Source organism: Dermacentor silvarum, chromosome 2, assembly GCF_013339745.2.
Source record: "Dermacentor silvarum isolate Dsil-2018 chromosome 2, BIME_Dsil_1.4, whole genome shotgun sequence".
In the NCBI taxonomy this organism is placed as follows: domain Eukaryota; kingdom Metazoa; phylum Arthropoda; class Arachnida; order Ixodida; family Ixodidae; genus Dermacentor; species Dermacentor silvarum.
The window spans coordinates 98,340,781-98,361,097 of NC_051155.1; the positions used below are offsets into that span (position 1 = coordinate 98,340,781).

The following is a 20,317-nucleotide window of genomic DNA, read 5'->3' on the forward strand; positions in this document are numbered from 1 at the left end:
TACTAATACTATGACTAGAGATACTGCAGCATTTATAATGCTATTTAGGTAGCGAGCTTCTTGGGTGCAGCAAGTTTTTGTTTTTTTGTAATACATGCGCAGTGGGACTTTTCTCCATTGCCTCGGTACAAAGTGATGTCTCCCGTTGAACGTTTAGTACATAACGGAAGACGACGCGTTAACATGGCGTGCAGGAGCAGGCGCACGCAGAAGAAAAAGAAAATATAGAGCCCATAGAAACGTAGCGGCTTTTAACTGGGAAACGAACATCAGTAGATCATTTCCTATGCTCGCACAACTTAACTGTGACATTGCTTGGTCAAGGAAAACCCGCTGCGAAGAAACACGCTTGGAGAGTTGTCCACAATGAACAAGGAAGACGCAGCATTATCTCTGACCACGTAAAATGCACGAAACATGCCTCGAAAAGCCATCAAAGACTATAGAAGTAGGTACGAGCAATATGAATGCTACAAGGAATGGGCAATGTGCACGAGGTGCGAAGTAGATAAATATCTCTCCGAGCGCAGTGGTGCACCCCGAGGATATAAGTGGCACAGGTGTAAGGAATGCGTCCTTGATTTCTATTCACTACCTCGGTCTGTGGTACGTACACATGTTACAAGAAAATGAAGAGTCCCGTACAAAAGAGAATCCACACAGGTGATGTACGTACAGGCATGCTATGGAGACTTCAATGTCTTGGCTAAGGTAAGTCCTGTTAGCCTCTTTATCTCTGTCTAGCGCTTTCCAAGCCATTACCTGCTCCTGGCCGCCTTGTGCTAGAATAGTTCTAGTCCAACCGTCAATATATCTGGCCTCCAACATACAAGATGATTGCAGGTCTACTTCAGGTGCTGTGTCGCCTACTGATTGGTTTCTTGTGTACTACCGCCTTACGGAGCACTAGAGTTCAATAACGTCAAGTCGGAATTCGATGTTATTACAAACAGCAGTTGTAAAGTCACTGCAATGTTCGAGTTAAAACTTTTGAAGGTCTTATTTTAAACCAAATGGTGCCTTTATTGCGACACCTCATTTCGGTTCCTCGTAGATGAAAGAATATTTGTGCCGTTGGGTTCGGGCGCGTATCGGGCTTTTCGATATTTTCATGTTTCATTTTTTTATTATTGTTGTTTCGTGAGTAGCCAAATTTATATTTTGCGACATGCGGCTCTGACGTAGCCAACCTTCCCATGTTTATAGGCTAAAATAAAAAGAGACCGCATTTCGCAGCGGTTTCTACCCGGCACGCACGCAAGAACAAAATATTAAGGGGTTCCCCGTGCTACTCTGGAGCGAGAGATACACAAAAGCATAAGTGCTGTCTCTATACGAAACCCATTTGTGTTTTATTCTCCTCTTTGTCCTGGTCTTCTCCATGTCATTTACAGTCATTATGGTTCATTCTTAAGCACCACGTTGAGCGACCATCGATCGATTGCAGCCCATGCCACTCGCTCGAGTGCCATACGAGTCACGCCAAAGTACAGCCAGATACATATTGTGAAGGGCACGCGATGCTTCACATATTGCGCTTAATTTACACTAAGACAGTCGTCTCGTTTTCTACGTGCTAATGCACTCTTCGCCACTCTCAAAGCTTCCGAAAGTGCCGCGCGTCACTGTGCAATATTGGGGCGGCTTCGTTCTGTTTTTGCGCTGCGGCGCCGGCCATTAGCTTCGTGGCATAGCAGCGCAAAGCGAACTGCGAATCGAAGCCCAAACGCGCCTCCCGCTGCTTTGGAACCTCGTCCACACGATGAATCTTCGACACGTCGATCCGAGTACGGGGCCACTCGACGACCTTTGCGTCGGTCCCGCTCTTTAAGACTGCCGCCTTCCACAACGAACTTAAGACGCGCTGATGGTAATCGAACAGCTCAAAATGCCATTGTGAAGACGACGCTATACGTGCCGTCTTTTGCGCTCTTCAATTCCCTTCTAAACATGCACCAACTAGCTCAGTTCAGCACACTCCCGTAATACAGGCAACTGAACTACGGAGCAGAGATGGTCGCGCCACCCTCTGCAGCCACTTCAGACCTGGTGCTCGCGATCCCGCCACTGCTGGAGTGCTTCGAAGCAGAGCCGCCGCTCAACCTAGAGCCGCGGTATATATACTGTCGAGGAAGAATAGGACTTCCCCACACACCGCAACAAATCAAAACTCTGCGCACCCTCTTTCAAATCCGGCTGGAAGCGGGTTGTGACCGGATCTCATGCAACGGAGTTTTCGACGACATTGCCCGTTCAACGAGCACCGCTGCGACCTCCTGGGGAATGCTTCCGCAGTAAAAGATGTACGACTCTTACCTTGCCTTCACTGTCACAGTAGAGAGCGGGGTACTTCTCACTTCCAAGAAAGCCATGTTCGTCGAAAACGCCGTACCGAAGGTGCGCCCACTCATGGATAAAGACATAGCCTATATAGGTGGAAACGATGTGAAGCATGAAGAAACAAGAATAAATTTCCTGTAACGCTACTATCTGTGTTAAAAACGGCTGTCCATGCAATTGCAATAATATGAAAAGAACGGTTGCAAGTTGTTTCTGGACTGGTTGGCAAAGCGTCTATGGGCATTTTTCTGGAGCACTGCCACTTAATTAGTTTATTTCCACAATCAATGCACATTCAAGAAAGCAAAGAAACACAAAACACGCTTTAGCAAATAACGAGTGTCTTCTTGTCTAATGTTTATATAAGGTGCTTGGTTAAATAGGATTGCATAAATAGTTATAAGTTGTTTTTTTCTTTCTATGGCCGTAAGCCAGCCCTACTCAACATAAAATATAAATAAAAAATAGACATATTGTTGTGGGTGGAGGTGCCACAAAGATGAAGAATAAATAGGTTTAAATAAAGTCGGAAGGCGAGGTGGATGAAGCTGTTTTCAGGACCTAGATTACACAGGAACAATGTGTATATACACCGCGTATGGTTACTAGAGTAACCCGGATGCCAGTGCACCGTGTCTGCAAGCACATCAACAATGCACCTAAAGACGTTCTCAATTCAATTTTAAGCTTTGTTTGAGCAACGGACAAGGAGTTTTTTTTATTATTGCGAATATTTTTTGTAACTAACGTAGACGAAACAACGCCGGTTATAAGTCAAACGACGTTCAGTTTGCTTAACTTCAATTATACCGCCGTAATCTTCAGGTGGGATTAACGCGAATATGCTCTCCCTGCCAGTGCGCTCGGCCCCTATCACGGAGTTCGACGGCTGTGCGAGGCTCTCATTTCCAGGGCGCCGGCGAATGGCGGACCGGACTTCCGGGGACGTATTCTCGGACAGTCACTTTAGGCGAACCAGCTTCAGTGCACCTTTATTGGCTCGGTGAGCAAAACCGGCTTAGCTTATCGGCGGTCCAGCACTGCGTCACGCGGAAGCGATAGTATCGCCGAAAGTGATCGTCAGAGAATACGCCGCCAGGTGCCATCCGATGAATTGCCACGTTGCTTTTGCATTTGCTGGTTTAACTTTTATTATTATATGCAAGGTGTTCCATTTTAGCTGCACCAAATTTTTTAAAATTCCCCGTGGCAGATAGAACAATTCTAATCCATGATCAAAACTACTCGATGAGGCGGCCATTACGTCCACGAGAAATAAAAATACCTAATTGAATAATTAACATAATAAGGCTGATTAGCTTTTTAATAAATTACATTACAGCGCGTATTTAAATCTACGAATTATAGCGGGTGAGTTCGCAAGGCGTATCCACTTGGAACGAATTCTAAGGACTGAAAAAGTTTTGAGATAACTATTTTCATAGTTAATTTCAAATGCACTCGCGTTCCAGTTAACTTTTTGAAGAAAACGCTGCTTTATGCGTTGCAACATAAAAGTAACTGGAACACCAATGCATTTCGTCGGACACTTTGAAAATTATTATGTCGAAACTAGCGCAGCCCAGAAAATTCACTCGAAATGGATACACCTTGGAAACTAACTAGCTACAGTTTGGAGATTAAGATACGTGCCTTAAAATATTAATTAAAAAGTTAATTAGCGTTGTTATGTGAAGTATTCAATTAGGCATTTGGATTTCTCGTGGGAGTAATGGCCACTTCGTCGAGTAGTTTAGATCAAGGATTAGAGTTGTGTTATCTGCCATGGGCAATTTTTTAAATTTGGTTCAGCTAAAATGAAACACCCTGTATTTCAAGTTATTGGCTACAGTTTCACTTTCATTTGATGTCCACATTATATTACGTGCCCTAGTCTTAATTGTAGATAAGGCGTCAATTTCGCTTCGTTGATTTATTGCTAGTGACAGAAAGGCGCTTTCGCTTGCGTCCGCGTCCCAGCAATCCCTTCGCTCGCCTGGTTGACATTCCCATCTTTCCTAAGCTCTCCTCTTCTCCTTCTTTCAGCGCTGTAATTTTTGTGTGCCACGACATCGACCTTAGACACCACGGTCCCTTCTGCTTATAGGCATATTTAGCCGATTGGTCACCACGAGCCTTGCAAGGCGACCACTGTTAAAATTGTTGCTGTGACTGTCACACTACGTTTACACTACAGTCACAGTAGTGTTTCACACTACTGTGACTGTCACAATGATGTCATCAATTTATGAAAGTGTTAATGCCATATTCTGTACGTACTGGAAGACATGCTTACTCGGATTTCCGTATTCTTTGGTGGTGTGGTCGTTCAGTTCTTCAAGAAATTTGGACGACAGGTGTATGTAGTCGCCGGGTTCTCCGCATGCTCTTGGTTGGATGGTGTAAGGCCTTGATTCAACGTTCGGGTCACTTGACGCATAGACCCTTACGTCGCTGCCCTCGAAACCACTGCCTTGCCGAACCGTAGCATACGGCCGCCGCGGCCACGTCGACGGTATCTCGATAATGACTTGCTTTATGTGTAAACTGCCGTGAGTGGCTCGGTGGAGGAACCCCGATGAATCTCGCATGAGCGTCTAAACAGTGCCGAAAAAAAGAAACGTGGTTCCAGGCGTTGTAAATGCTGCAGATTTGACAGTTCTGGGTATTTTGCATCAAACTGCATGATCGCTTAATTGACTACTTTTGTTGAGACATTTCTGGCGGTATTATTATTTACCATTCTTGACAGCAGTTAGAGGATCGCGGGAGAACCACCTTGCAATTGCCAGTAATGTTCGCGATGCCGCCATTGTTATCATTAAATGACTATAGCTTTATTCCGCTACACTAAAATGCTTCTTTATAAGTTTCTAGGCCTAAGCATAGGTCCTTAGGGCCAGGCATCATAATAAAGCATGTTCACATTCGCACTGATTAGCTCTAAGCGCGCGTATTTGTAGTAATTAAGTGCTGTGTCTCTGCTTGCATGTCAGTTTTTGTTTCGTTTTTTACGAGTTAGCTCAGGCTGACAGTATTATGGTTCTTCACTTGATCTTAGGATGCTTCAAAGTTGCCGTACTGCATTCTGATTACTGCAAAAGTGCCGTTTTTGATGCCTTAATTAGCAACAGCTCCTAAAACGAGCATCAAGCCGAGCAGGGCCCTATAGTTTCTTCGGGGCCCGCCAACATCGCGTGCGACGAAGACGGACCTGGGTACCACCCTTAAAAAGGACCGCCCACAAAGGAACGGCCGAACCGAGGACTGACGTAAAACTTATCACAGGTTTATTTCAACGGTCAAGGCACTTGAGCCATGTTCTCGTGCCAGCTAAGACGTCACAAATCAAAGCAAGTTATTTCTTGTCCGCTTTTGCGTAGCACGGAGATCCTCTGAATATTTATTGGCGTTCTTACTATTCTTGTTTAAATTCTCGGACGTATATTACACCGGCTTGCATTTTTTAACTATTTCCTATGTTGTCAAAATTGTGGACAGACGATACCTTCGGTGGCATATTTATTACGCACGCCGCAAGACATTTTCCAATTGAAAACTTACGGCGTCTCTTTGCAGCCCGACCACACTGGCAGGCTCAACCGCAGCATTCACATTCATTGAACAGCGTAGCAGAAAAGCACATTCCTGCACCATCACCCACCTTAATGTTTTCGATGATTGTTTCGTTGTACGGCACTGCCTTGTGAATGGAAACTCTGACATCAATGTAGCCGCCATCGCTTTTGTCGATGCGGATAGCGTTGGTCACGTGCAGAAAGAAAAGCCACAGGGACGCAGCACTTCTCAGCCACGTTGCCGTTGCTGAGTCCATTTGTCGGTCTCTGTGAGCCAGAATGAGTATCAAGAATGTAGTTACAAACACAACGGCTATCATGCGACTGCAATTTCTAGTTTAGCACTTGCCGGCAGCAAGGAACACACAAATTGCGAAGACGCAACAGCCAATTAATGGCGGACAGGCTGTCTCAGATTGCCGTCTTGGTTTAGTTTGTTGACTTTGCGGGGGAGCACTTATATAAATTACAAACACATAGTTTATCTAGGGCAGTAGCTGCCATTGCTTACTATCAAGGCTGTCTTAATGTAGTTCAGATGTGTTAGCACCAAAGCTTTTTTTTTATCTTTCAAATTGCCCTTGAATGTATTTGTTGCCAAGGCTGGCGTCCACAGGTGGTGTTTTGTCTGCATTCATTGAGTTCGTAATGACGAAATGTCCAACGCAGTTGAAGGGGTCACACATTTTGTTGTAACAGGAAATCAATGGCGCCGCTGCAGCCTGAGACGTTGTGACACTTGTCTCGTATACGAGGAGTCTCTTAATGATGAAGCTTTACTGTAGTTGGTTGGACATAATTTTTCAATAACAGCCTGAACGTAAAACTTGGACACCAGAAAAGCGAAGGGACAAACACGGCGCTGAAATTGAACGTCTTTTTTTTTTTTTAAACAGATGGTTTTACCGTATTCACGGGAAAACTACACAAAACGCGTAGTAATTGAGGCGTGCCAGTTACTTTTGTGCTCAAATGCATAAAACAACGTTTTGTTAAGAAGGTAATTGTAAAGAAAGTAAATGTTAAGGAAGTAAAATTTTCGAATTAAGTATCACGTGGCTTGAAAGGGTTGCCTCATCTCTCTTCGAAAGAAGCACGCACAATATGAAAGTCCATGATTCCATTGTAGACAATACTTTTCGAGCTCTGATTGAGTTGATAAACTCCGACAACCTCCAATCCGGAGTCTCCGGTGGCTCTCATACATGAGGTTAGAACACGTGAGAACCGGGTTTTGTTGCTTTGATAAACCGACACCAGCTCTGCCAATGTGCTGTATTTCCCACTCGCTTCATTGATTCAACTACCTAGGGATGGTCGATTCATTTTGTTATTCGTATAAACATTCACGGGTTCATTGTAGCCTTTAATCCGTTCGTTAATCGCTTTCTATGCAGGGTTTTACATTGGTTAATTAATTAATCGAAATGTTTGCCGGGCACTTTAAAAGGGTTGAAACACAATTATCTACTTTTATAGTACCCTATAATAATGTTTGAGAGGTGGAACTAAGTTTGAAGCCCTGAAGTGTTTGATAAAGACTAATCTATAATTTCTTAAACACTACATATAGTTGGCACTAGTTACTTTTGAAAAGAAAACAATACATGATATGAAATGGCTCATAGAGCAGAAAAAAATAAGATACTTGGCACTAGTGAATCCCGGTACAGTACAGTTAAACAATAAATAAGAAAAATGGCAGAAGTGAAATGTGAAGCCCAATAGAAATACACAGGGGAAAAGAAAATTACTGGTTTCATATATTGGACCACATGCTCTTCTCTACAGTGCGAAGGGATGTCAATAGGATGGATGTTGCTGTGAAACCGACGACTTCTTTGAATGGCCACACTAACAGCGTGCGGGAATGACGGACGCTATACATATTTGCTGGAATCGACATGAACTCCATCGCTATGCCAAAATACATGCTCCAAACCGGCGCGCATGCTGTGCCACGTCTTTAGTGGACTGAGAGTAGCCCGAATATCAACGACATCGGTTGCTATAGTATGCAGGAAAAACAGTCATCTCTCTACCACAGCCGCACAGTCACTGCTCGTGCGTGGCCATTCCAGTACGATGTTTTTTATTGATATAAGGAGATGTTGACGCACAAATAAGGCGCTACTCCTTAGCTCTTGAATGGATCTAACCTATAACATACACGGTTCAACATACAAGATTACATGTCAAACGAAATTCTTATACAAGCATTAGAACATAAAAATAAATACTTCTCAAGCAACGCTTTCGCAGTAACACGACAACGTAAAAAAATACGTAGTACATACACTGAAGAAGTTAAATAACTCCACGGCACTGCAGAAGAAAGTCTCGAAAATACAAATAATAATGTGACCTAACAATACAGTCTCTAATCAGCGGGTGGGGTACACATCGTGCTTTATCACATATAGCCAGAAAAGAATAGTCAACATAACATAATCCACAAACACGTATACATATACAGCGACGTTGAAATAAAATAAATATTATAATCGTTAATAACGACCAACAATGCCGCTGTCTTGGCAATTTTCGTGCCACTCCTGTTGCATTCTAGAAAACAATTATTCGAACAGGCCTAATCATTTATGTCGAATAAATTAAAGGTGGACATCGATGAAGATTAATCATTTTGCGGGCTACATTTAATGGATTAATCATTCATCGATATTACCAAACCTAAAACCACCATGTCGTGCCATGTGAAGGTGCTCTTGAAGCGGCCAAAAGAGAAGCGCCCTATGAAATGGAGTGTAACAGTGTAGCCCTAATACATTAGCATAACCCTAACATATGGCAGAGTCAGCTTCCGAAACAGTGAAAAATATCACGAAATCTTCATGTCTCAGAAACTCACCGCAATACGTTCAAAACACCAGTAAAAGTACTTTCATCCAAATTACCTACACAGTCCCGAAATTATGCCATTTTCACCCATTAAATGTCACAGAGTGCTTTTCGGTTGTCAATCAAGAAAGGCTTACCGATGCAGCAGGCTTGGACGCGTCCTAGGAAGTGGTCACCGATCTTACCTGACGCTATATATAATTTAGCGAGGGTTGACAAACATCATAACGGCCACGTCATCCTGCACAAGTTTCTTATAACAAAGTTGGCGCTTACTCTTATCGACTGCAACAGTTTCATCGTGGTAATAGTCTTTCAGTTTACGCGAGATGATATTCGATTCCATTTTTAGTCGCAAAGGCTAATCGCCAGAGCATCGTCTACGGGTACACATTTCTGGCCTTGATTTTGCTTACTTCAGTGTTCCTATCGACGTTCGACTAGACGCGCAAACCCAACGTCTAGTGAACCAAATTGTTTATCTATTGTCTCCGTGGTGACGCGTCGGGGATTCTCTTACTTTGCAATTGCGGCTATATCATTAGTAAGCACTTTCACCTAAACATTAATGATCCTGTATCGTAAACAGCCCCGTCCTAGAGGAAACGTGCTAAAGAAGAACTGCTGAAGCCCACTTCCGGCCAGACACATATAGAGTTTGTCAGCCTCGGTTGATTTTCATGCCCAGTCAAATATCTAGCTTCCGTCTCTTTTTGTGAATCGTAGTATTTTTTTTTTTGTTCTTGCCGATCTGAAGCTCTCGCGGTTGAAGTTTCAGCAGAGTTTAGTAAAGTTGTCATGCTAAGAGCAGGGCAATATAAATACGATGGCCGTGTAGAAAAGTAAGAAGACGTTTACCTGATAAATATAACTACGCCCAATCTCCTGCACGCAATGCAATGTAGGAGAGCGAACAATGTACACAACGCCAGGAACTATGAGTTTTTACGTAGCAGCTCGCTTTCCTGACGTGCAGAACCTACTGTCTTCACGTTGTACAGCTCTTCATCACCGAGCACGGTTCATTTTGTTTGACATACACCTGAGAAGCAAATGTTTCTGGGGCATTGTGTAAAAACACTATCGCGCTCAGTATACGAACGCGCGTGACAAAGCGGTCGGGCGTCCTAGCTCATATTGAGAGCCATAGTACGCACGCACACACATGACTTTGGGCTAAATGAAACAGAAAACGTCAAGCCTTTAGCGTTTTTGAAAGTGTAGAAACTTACTGCATTTACTTTCAGAAGCAGGCGCCCATGCTGAAACAAATAGCAAAACTAAGTTATAAGTAAACATATGAATAACTCAGCAAATATATCTGGTACTCTTACAGCTTAATGCTTCCCAGACATATTTACACTTACCCTCATACACACGCACCTTCTTTCCTAGGCCTTCCATACGTTGTAAATGCTTTCGTAGGAAAACTATGCGGGAAGCAAGGATATTCTTCGTGGTATATCTTGGGTATGCCTATTCAATCTGACATTCGTCTGGCGATTCTTGCTAGACAGACGTGGAATAGTATAGATGAGCACCTAATAATGCAATAGGCAGTCTTTTGGTATACTTCACACACTTTCCGGGGGCTATCTATCTATCTATCTATCTATCTATCTATCTATCTATCTATCTATCTGTCCATGTTTGTATCTAACATAGAGTTTCTCACTATATTACCTAGAGGGAAAACTGGCACAGCTGCGCTGTGGTATCCATGGGAATGCCGGTATATTGTGACTTCGGATTGGCATCGTTCTTGGCAATCCAGAACGCCTTGAAGACGCGCCTGGCTAGCACCGTTCCGCCTGTCACAATGATTCATTTCCAGCTAAAACAGCACGTAAACAACTGCTTTAGCTTTATTATTACACAAAAACATGTTTTCTTTAATTTTGAGGACTTACTATTGGATGCACAATTATATGAAACGTAAAAAGTATCAGCTGGCCGCTAAAGTTGGAGACGACAAGATTATCGCTCGCTTTGGAATAACTTGTCGTCTGTTCTTGCTTTTCTTCGCTTGATTCTGCATTGTAGGTGAGTAAACTTTATTGAGAGATGTAATATGGGTGCATGAATGCCTTTTATGGAGATTTTACTTTAAGAACGCATTATTTGTGTAGCCATATTCACGTTTTAGACGAATCCTCGTTCAACACTAGCCAACACAAGCCTCGCAGACACATGCCCCGTCATTCCCATGAAGGCACGGCGCCCTTTAAGGAACTCGCATAGACGGTGCGCCAGTTTGCCCTGAGATGGGCTCCGCCGCCTATTTTAATACTAAGAGGTTAAGTACATATTTAGTAATCACAGAGCCTACTCGCAACTGTTGCAAATTGTTCAAGCCCGTTGCCGCGAATGTTTTTCCGGAAGAAATATTCTCCTCAACTCCATTGCTTTGTCATTAAACGTAAGACGCTCGCTGAAACACGTGCTGTGGCGTCTAATGCACATGGTAACTCCTAGGTACACAGCAGCACAGGCGGTCATCTCACCAGGCTATCGCACACAATACAAAAATAAAGAGCAACCGCTCTTCGATAGAATTGTCCAACAAACTGCGTCATACATTGCGCACACTTGCGTCGCCTTGCATGGCGAGCCGCTTGCGGATGGCCTCTCGGGAACGATCTTCGTCGGTGTTTGCCGCCCGACGCCGCCGATTGCATTCTCGCATCTGTGCTCGCCGCCGTCGCTATTCGTAGGCGCGCTGCACCTCAGAAGTGCGCACTATACCCTCCCCCCCCCCCCCCCCCCGCCCCATTGCGACGAGAGAAGTGAAATTCAAAATGGAGAACGGCAGCTTGTCTTGCCGACAGCGCACGACGGTACCGCCGCCCCGGAATAGCGGAAGGAATCTAGGCACGCACGAGCTTGGAACGACGAAATGAGAGGGTGGTGAAAACGTAGACTTGGCCCCGACGCGGGCCGCACAGCCATAAATCTTTCAGAAACGCTTATTGTCTCAGAGAGAGTTTACTTATCTTGAAAATTGCGCCTATTGATAACTAATTTATGCAAAATACATAAGCAAGTAATGAGACGTGTAAGGTTTTTGCATAGAATGATGCGATTCTGCATCAAATAAGGGAGCTGAGTTTTTGCACACGCAGATTTGTTGACGGGCACGAAAAATGCACGGCACCCTAGCGATATAAAGCTTCGCTGTAAAAGAGCTCGAGCTCTGTAAGGAGGTGGCTCGCTTGCACAGAGGCTCGCTTGACAATCTTTCGTATGCGCCGCTTGGAGAGCTTATAATCGAACGTTCAGCTGGCCTCTATCATCCTCCCATATGGGTTTGATAGATGTCCTCATGGTTTAGCTCAAGCACGCATCTACAAGTCCAAGTACTCTCCAGAACGAGGAACAAGGAGAGGCGAACAGAGGTGCTCAATTTTTTGTAAGAAACAACCACATGCAGTCGATAGACATCGAAGCCCGGGGAAGGCATAGGGGTCATTACCTATGGTTTTAATTGAAATGTCGAAAACGTAAGGTAAAGGTAAATAAAGAAGGCTCAAAATTATGACTTAACGCATCTGAGGATGACAGTGGACGGCGATGCAATTAGTATTCAAGCAACGTAGCGACACACCGTATCGCTGAACTCACGTTTAATTAGGATGTATAATTTTCTTCTTCTTTCTGGGGTTTTACGTGCCAAAACCAGTCCAGATTATGAGGCACGCCGTAGTCGAGGGCTCCGAATTAATACTGACCACCTGCGGTTACAGAACCCCAGGTGGTCAAAATTATAACGATCGTTCTAAGGCTGTCCATCGGTTATATACCATATACAGCCTAGTATTTCGTACATACAGTCTTGTCTTTGTATGTTTCGTCTTCGTAAAGACGAAGACGGATTGATGTTGACGCAATGGAAAAGGCAGTATGACGACGACAGCGTGGCGACGGCATGATGATTTTGAAATGATGACGATGGCAGATGAAGACAGACAGACAGACAGACAGACAGACAGACAGACAGACAGACAGACAGACAGACAGACAGACAGACAGACAGACAGACAGACAGACAGACAGACAGACAGACAGACAGACAGACAGACAGACAGACAGACAGACAGACAGACAGACAGACAGACAGACAGACAGACAGACAGACAGACAGACAGACAGACAGACAGACAGACAGACAGACAGACAGACAGACAGACAGACAGACAGACAGACAGACAGACAGACAGACAGACAGACAGACAGACAGACAGACAGACAGACAGACAGACAGACAGACAGACAGACAGACAGACAGACAGACAGACAGACAGACAGACAGACAGACAGACAGACAGACAGACAGACAGACAGACAGACAGACAGACAGACAGACAGACAGACAGACAGACAGACAGACAGACAGACAGACAGACAGACAGACAGACAGACAGACAGACAGACAGACAGACAGACAGACAGACAGACAGACAGACAGACAGACAGACAGACAGACAGACAGACAGACAGACAGACAGACAGACAGACAGACAGACAGACAGACAGACAGACAGACAGACAGACAGACAGACAGACAGACAGACAGACAGACAGACAGACAGACAGACAGACAGACAGACAGACAGACAGACAGACAGACAGACAGACAGACAGACAGACAGACAGACAGACAGGACAGACAGACAGACAGACAGACAGACAGACAGACAGACAGACAGACAGACAGACAGACCAGACAGACAGACAGACAGACAGACAGACAGACAGACAGACAGACAGACAGACAGACGACAGACAGACAGACAGACAGACAGACAGACAGACAGACAGACAGACAGACAGACAGACAGACAGACAGACAGACAGACAGACAGACAGACAGACAGACAGACAGACAGACAGACAGACAGACAGACAGACAGACAGACAGACAGACAGACAGACCAGACAGACAGACAGGGACAGACAGACAGACAGAGCAGACAGACAGACCGACAGACAGACAGACAGAAAGACAGACAGACAGACAGACAGACAGACAGACAGACAGACAGACGACAGACAGACAGACAGACAGACAGACAGGGACAGACAGACAGACAGACAGACAGCGACAGACAGACAGACAGACAGACAAAGACAGACAGACAGACAGACAGACAGACAGACAGACAGACAGCAGACAGACAGGACAGACAGACAGACAGACGACAGACAGACAACAGACAGACAGACAGACAAGACAGACAGACGACAGAGAGCAGACAGCAGAAGACAGACAGACAGACATACAGACAGACGAAGACAGACAGACAGAACAGACAGACAGACAGGACAGACAGACAGACAGACAGACAGACAGACAGACAGACAGACAGACAGACAGACAGACACAGACAGACAGACAGACAGACAGACAGACAGACAGACAGAAGAAGACAGATAGCAGCAGATAGATAGGATAGAGTAAGATAGATAGATAGTATAGATAGATTTAAAGATCTGAAGCAGGCAGAGTATGCTAATCGCATTAAAAGCCACTTCTCATGAGTGTGAGTCGAACGCACATCTCCCGCATTATGTGTGCTATGCTCTGCCAATAACGCTACGGCGACGGCTGTTGTGCCGTACACGTTCTCTGTTATTTCTATGGGCACAAAGTGCGACATTTGGAGGAGGAGGAGGAATAAACATTTTATTGAATTAGCAGACAGGTTCTTGCGGGTGAAGCCCCTATTCCAGGGCCCCACTGGCTCTAGCGGCTCGTTCGGCTTGGTCCAAGGTTGCCTGCTGGCTTCCCAGGTCCTGCCGGGCGAGTCGCGCCTCCCACGACCTTTCAAGTTTGTGCCGTGTGACGAGGGGTGAGTTTCCCTCTGCTGGTCTTTGTTTGCAATGCCAAGTGATATGTTTGAGGGTTGGTGTGTCGCCGCACCAAGGAGAGCAGTCATCGTATTGGGACGGGTGTATTTTGCTGAGTGCGTGTATGTTGGGATATGTATTTGTTTGTAGGCGTCTCCAGTCCTGGATTGCCAGCGTGTGAGTTTAGGTGGGGTGGCGCCATTGTCTGCCTTGCGCGTCTTTGGCTGTCGAGGATATATCGCGGCAGCGTAGGTGTGAGGTATTCCTCCCGGGTCGATATGACCCCGGCTCGGAAAATTAGTCCTCGAGCCAGGCGGTCCGCCCGTTCGTTTCCCTGTACACCTTCGTGAGCGGGGCACCATGGGATGATGTGGTCTTCTCGAAGGTTGTTTCCTAGTATGCCTAGGACGCTCCGAGGGAGGAGGCCCCTCAGAAACAGTCGACAAGCTTCTTGCGAATCCGTGAGAACGTGTGCAGATTGCCTCTTGCCCTGTGCCGCTCGTATGGCTAGTGCTATGGCCGCCGCTTCGGCCATGGCCGTGCTCTTGGTACGGATCGTAGCCGACGTGATTGCTTGGTTCCTCTAGTGACGACCGCAGCAAATGCTCTCAGCCTCGATGGGTAGGGAGTTGCGTCTGTGTAGTGAGTGTTTGGGTCGTTGCGTAACCGTTCGAGTGCCACCGCTCTCGCTCGTCTGCGGCCGGCGTTAAACATGGGGTGCATGTTCTTGGGTATTGGGTGCACGTGTATGCGTTCCCTGTCTTGTCTGGGTATTGGTGCGTTCCTCCCCCGCAGAATTGGTGGTGTCAAGGGTAGTGAAGTCTCTGTAGAAAGCTCTACCTTGGGTGTCGAGTTGAGTCTCTCTCTTTCCGCGATCAAGACTGCCGCGGCGTGTTCATCGTACGTATTGTAAATACCAGACTCTCCAGACGTTCTGTGCCAGTGCAGTCAGGGAGGCCCAGTGCTGCGACATTCGGAGTGTTCTGGGCCACTCATGACCGTGAGGCGGATCCAAACATATATTTGTAAACCTATGGCGTCATGTAGTACGCGAATTTAGGACCCTCGTATGGCTCTTGCTAATGCTTTGCGCTTCTTTCACGCAACATTCAATCTCGTACTTCTTTTTCCTTTGCCAGCTGGCCAGTCAGTCAGTCCTTGCCTTTAGTCAGTACAAAGGTTATATGACGCATTACAAGTGATGGCTGACCTTCAACGAAAACAAGGGGCCAACCAACGTTAACTATGAGCATCGAACGCCCTGCTTAATCAGTCACTTCAGATTTATTATGGTGCACGTTTAACACTTCGCGCTCGTAGCTTTGTGGTTTTGAGTAAACGTCTTCTTTGACATCGCCTTCTGAAAAACAATTCGCAGTGTATAGCTTTGTAAGCAATAACACATGCAGCGAGGTGGGGTATTTTTCAACACATAGTTGCGCCTCTGTCATACTTGGCATACCAAAGTCGAATGCTGGCATTACAGCTAAACCGAAAAGCTTCCCAGGCACCCGTAGGGATGCAAAATTACCGGAAATCTTGAACAGGGAGAGAAAAAAAAATGTCACAGTTTCGCCCTAAGGGCGAAGCAATGAATGCGATAGCAACACAGCAATGGCATACGAAGAAGGTGAGCGGCTTCGGTAGCAATAAGAATTGTAGTAAACATGAGCTGATTAAGTAAGCAGGTGTGCTGCGGAGTAAGTATACCGACACGAAGAGTGACTCGATGACCACGAGAAGGCGCGTGTGAAACGGTGGTGTGGATGAGAAGCGCTTACCGTGGGCAGCGCGTGCGAAGGGACACACCTGTAGTGCTGCACTGCCGATCTGGGCAGCATTGCATGTGTAGCGTGCGTTGGAAAATATGGCCCGACTAATACTAACTGAATGAACAAGCGTGGTGTGAGCGCGCACAAACAAACATGAATAGATCACACTGAATGACTGCAGCCAACGACCTGTCAAAACGCTGGCAGCGAGCGCATACGCCGCGCAGCGGGCGAAGGTACGTGCGGTCTATCGCTTCAACGGAACTGCGCGGCGAATGCACGGCGCATAAAGGTCAGAGCCGTGTGGAGATAAGAGACTGTGCGGGCGATCGAGCGACGAGCGCGGTTGTTGGCAGAGTAGAAGTGCGCCCCCCCCCCCCCCCCCCCGCGCTCCCTCCGGCGCTGACTTCCCGCTTCCTTGCTTGCGCGTGGGTGATTGAGTGCGTTCGCTCTCCGTGATAGAGCGCGTCCCCGCACGCTTCCGCTCGGGCATACGGCGCGCGGCGAAGATTTATCTATAGGGAACCTCACGGCGACGGCGACGGCGACGGCAGAAATCCGGTTGAAGTGTCCATATAATTGCTATCGCAATAAAAAGGTTTTAGGCTTTCTTTTTATTTCAGCACATTAGGAAATTTTGAAAAAATGGAAACTCCAGTAAAATAACTTGTATTTATAATTCCGACAATAAAACATAGTTATCCTTGCATATATGGGATAATTTAGCTGAGACCGCGAAGACGATAGAATGAACGCATTTCTGCCTTCTACGAAACATTGGTAATCTGACAAGTGAGAAAAAATGTCACTCAGTGCCCGAGTCGCTCTCGCTGGATACACTCGCATTAGAACCGGTTGCGGCTGCTTCCACATTCTAATTTGATTGTGCGCAGACGAGTTTTCGAACATGTTTGCTTGTGAGCCTGTAACGAAGCTTATTACGCATATCAACACTTGCCAAAGAAAGACCAGCAGTCTTCGTTCACAACTGGCAGATAGGAGAAGGTACGTATCTTCAGTAGCCTCGAAACTATAGGTGACAGCGGCTAATTATTGCAAATGTCCTTGCCACAGATCGACAGTTCCACGTGCCTCGCGAAATTCCAGAAGCCAAACCAGGACAGAAACCCAACAGCATCTCGTATTCCGCTGCGTTTTGCAAAGGAGACTGAAGGCTTATAATGAAGCCACTTGAAAACAGTGCTGCCGTTTTCTTGCTGTCGCCGTCGCTTTTAGAATGGTATGCTGCACAGCAGAGAAGGGCAAGTATAACTGTATGTGGATTTTTTTTCACTTTCTCTGTAATTAAAAAAACGAAAGTAAAAACCTTTTTATTTTTTCGATCTTTCCGGGTCCGTTTCCGGCCCTTACATCTCCAGGCTAACGAACTGACATTCGTGCATCACTATAAAAGTAGCTACTTGTACTGCGCCTAATTCCTTTCTTCGTTGGCTACAAAAAAAGAAAGAAAGAAAAGAAAAAAAAACACGCAATCGCTTTCAACGAGCTATCGTGGATGTTATACTGCTACTAAGCACAAGGTGGCGGGACCCAATCCCGGCTGCGGCGGCCGCATTTTGATGCAAAAACGCCCGTGTACAATGCATTGGGTGCACTTTAAAAAAGCCCAGGTAGTCAAAATTTATCCGCAACCTCAACTATGGCGTGCCTCATGATCAGATCGTTATTCTGGCACCTAAAAGCCGGAAGCTAATTTTCTTTTCTTTCTGCTTTTTTTTTTTTTTTGCTGCGTTTCTACTGAATAAAGGTTTGAATACAAGCAACGTAGCGTGAACTCACATCAAGAAAGCTCCAGCGTCTCTCCACCCGAGTACTTTGACCGTCGTGCTAAGTTCTCTTTCGTACTTACGACCACCTTGGTCGCGTTATCGACGTTACCACTCCTGAGGTCTGCGCGCAGTTTGGCCGTAGAGACACTATGAGCCATCGACACGTTTGGAACGGTGTGGTCGAACATTCCTGGATGTCAAATTGCGGTGAAACTCGAGCGAGCAAACTTGTGCGCACACACGTGAGCACCTGCTAACCACCAGACACCGCGCTACTCCACCGCCTGCCGCTGACGCCGTACTGTGGTTTGCGAAATGGAAACAGTTGAATGCCCGCTGCGAATACATGCTGTTTCAAACAAAAACAATATTGACCAATACCCCAGTCAAAATAATAGCTTGAGATCCACTGATGCTGATGGGCACAGAATATTTGGAGTGCAATTCGAACAGTTTTGTACGCAGGATCTTAATGTAATGCGTGACGTAAAGTAGTGCTTTATCTGCATCAAGTTGCCATTGACTGAATCTTGCTTGAAAACGAAGGTCCTCAATATGGGAAGGTTGTGGACATCTCAGTTGGACCACGCCGTTTCCACTGCTCAGACCAGAGTTGTACAGCCAGGCGAGAAGGCTGTGCCATTAGTTCTTCTAGTGAGTCTTGCGGCGACAACTATGACTCAACCAAAGTTGCCTTAACAAGTTTAGCCAGTTTAGTTTTGCGGTTACGCTGCCATCTGCGACAACGTTTGCGTGAACATATGCAGCAAATCATAGCGATGACACTCAACGAACGTAATCACACATTCAATCATTACGCATATCCTGTAATTAGGAATATATTCCCAAGAGAAGCACACTGAAATAAAAACAAGTTGTAATGGGCAACAAAAGAACCACATCCTACTCGGGGATCCGAGTCTTATTCGTCGCTAGAGTGCCGGCGCAACGCCTCTCTCCCTCTGACCATTCCTCACTCTATTCAACGGCATGTGCCGCAGCTATCTGCAGCGATGCATGGCGTTTACGTGTTCTTTCGTCAACATCCGTTATTCAAATTCTTCTCACTAGTGTCAGCTGTCCACACGCTTCACCTGAGCAACAGTTTCTGGCACAGAGTTTCCTGCGTTTGCCTAAACAGGTGCACTACAGGCGTCACAAATCTCAGGAAGTTACGGGGCAGTGTTGTCGCGTATACGGATCTCGCCCACAAGATTGTTGTTACTCAACATCGGGATCCTCTATAAAGCGCAGCGCAGAAGACGCTCCCGATTGGGTTAATTAAAAGCTGAAAAAATTCGTACGCATGTGATTACCTGGCATTGGCTTCCTAAGGGGCATTCGCAATCGATCCGTTCCGCACCGGTTCAGTGAGGGAAAAACAAATGCTGAGCCCCCGGGCCTGCCTGTCTGAACATGCGCATTGACGAGGCTGCAGCGTGGCAGGGTATCGGGCGTTCTGCTATAGTTTTCGCTCAATTCAGGTCCTCGAAGCTTCGTCGTCTCTTACAGCGCGTCTGGTTAATAAATTATTTGGTTACATGTAATCAGTTACCGAAAAAAAAATAATTTAATTGCAGTGAACGTTACCGAGTAACCAAAATAATCGATAAGTTAGAATACTAGAAAAATATGTAGGTGATTACACGTAAGTAATCACATGTAACTCGTTACGTACTGGTCTACTAATAAATTATCTCTCCAGATAAATTTTGACACTTTTCATAGGGGAGATTAGGTAATTAAGTCGTTCTGCAAAAGCAAACTTTCACATCAATGAAAACTTGCGCCACTGTAAACACTTTGTGCAGTTCCTTTTTCTCACTTGAATTATGGCTTCCCTATTGCGAATATTACACCCATTGGAAGTGTTTCTTGTATAACGAGATTTACTGCAAAATGTTTGCAATGTATCCGAGCAGCACTTTTGCCTAGTAACAAGAAGTCGGAATCTCAGTCAAGCCGAAGCATGGCTTTTAGTGACGGTTCCTCCTTTCTCAGACGCAAAATAAACTTTCATTCATTAATCGTTCATCGTCCTTCTGGCTTCCCAAATCGAAGCGCAATGCACGAGCAGTGGGAGATGGTGCTGACCAGCTTGGCACTGGAGGATCAGCGAAAGCTTATCGCC

General features: G+C 45.7%; 1 protein-coding gene across 1 annotated transcript in view; it reads right to left on the reverse strand.

The window, feature by feature from the left end:
- The window catches only part of LOC125943487 (calcium-activated chloride channel regulator 2-like), a 21,654-nt gene extending 3,331 nt beyond the window's left edge, over positions 1 to 18,323 (reverse strand). Inside the window, exons 1-4 of the mRNA XM_049662830.1 lie at positions 18,197 to 18,323; positions 6,005 to 6,185; positions 4,637 to 4,937; positions 2,317 to 2,426 (exon numbers count right to left, since the gene is read on the reverse strand). Coding sequence (XP_049518787.1) covers positions 2,317 to 2,426; positions 4,637 to 4,937; positions 6,005 to 6,175 — 582 coding nt within the window. The 5' untranslated portion in view covers positions 6,176 to 6,185; positions 18,197 to 18,323. The remainder of the gene's footprint in view (positions 1 to 2,316; positions 2,427 to 4,636; positions 4,938 to 6,004; positions 6,186 to 18,196) is intronic.
- Positions 18,324 to 20,317: the final 1,994 nt, after the last annotated feature.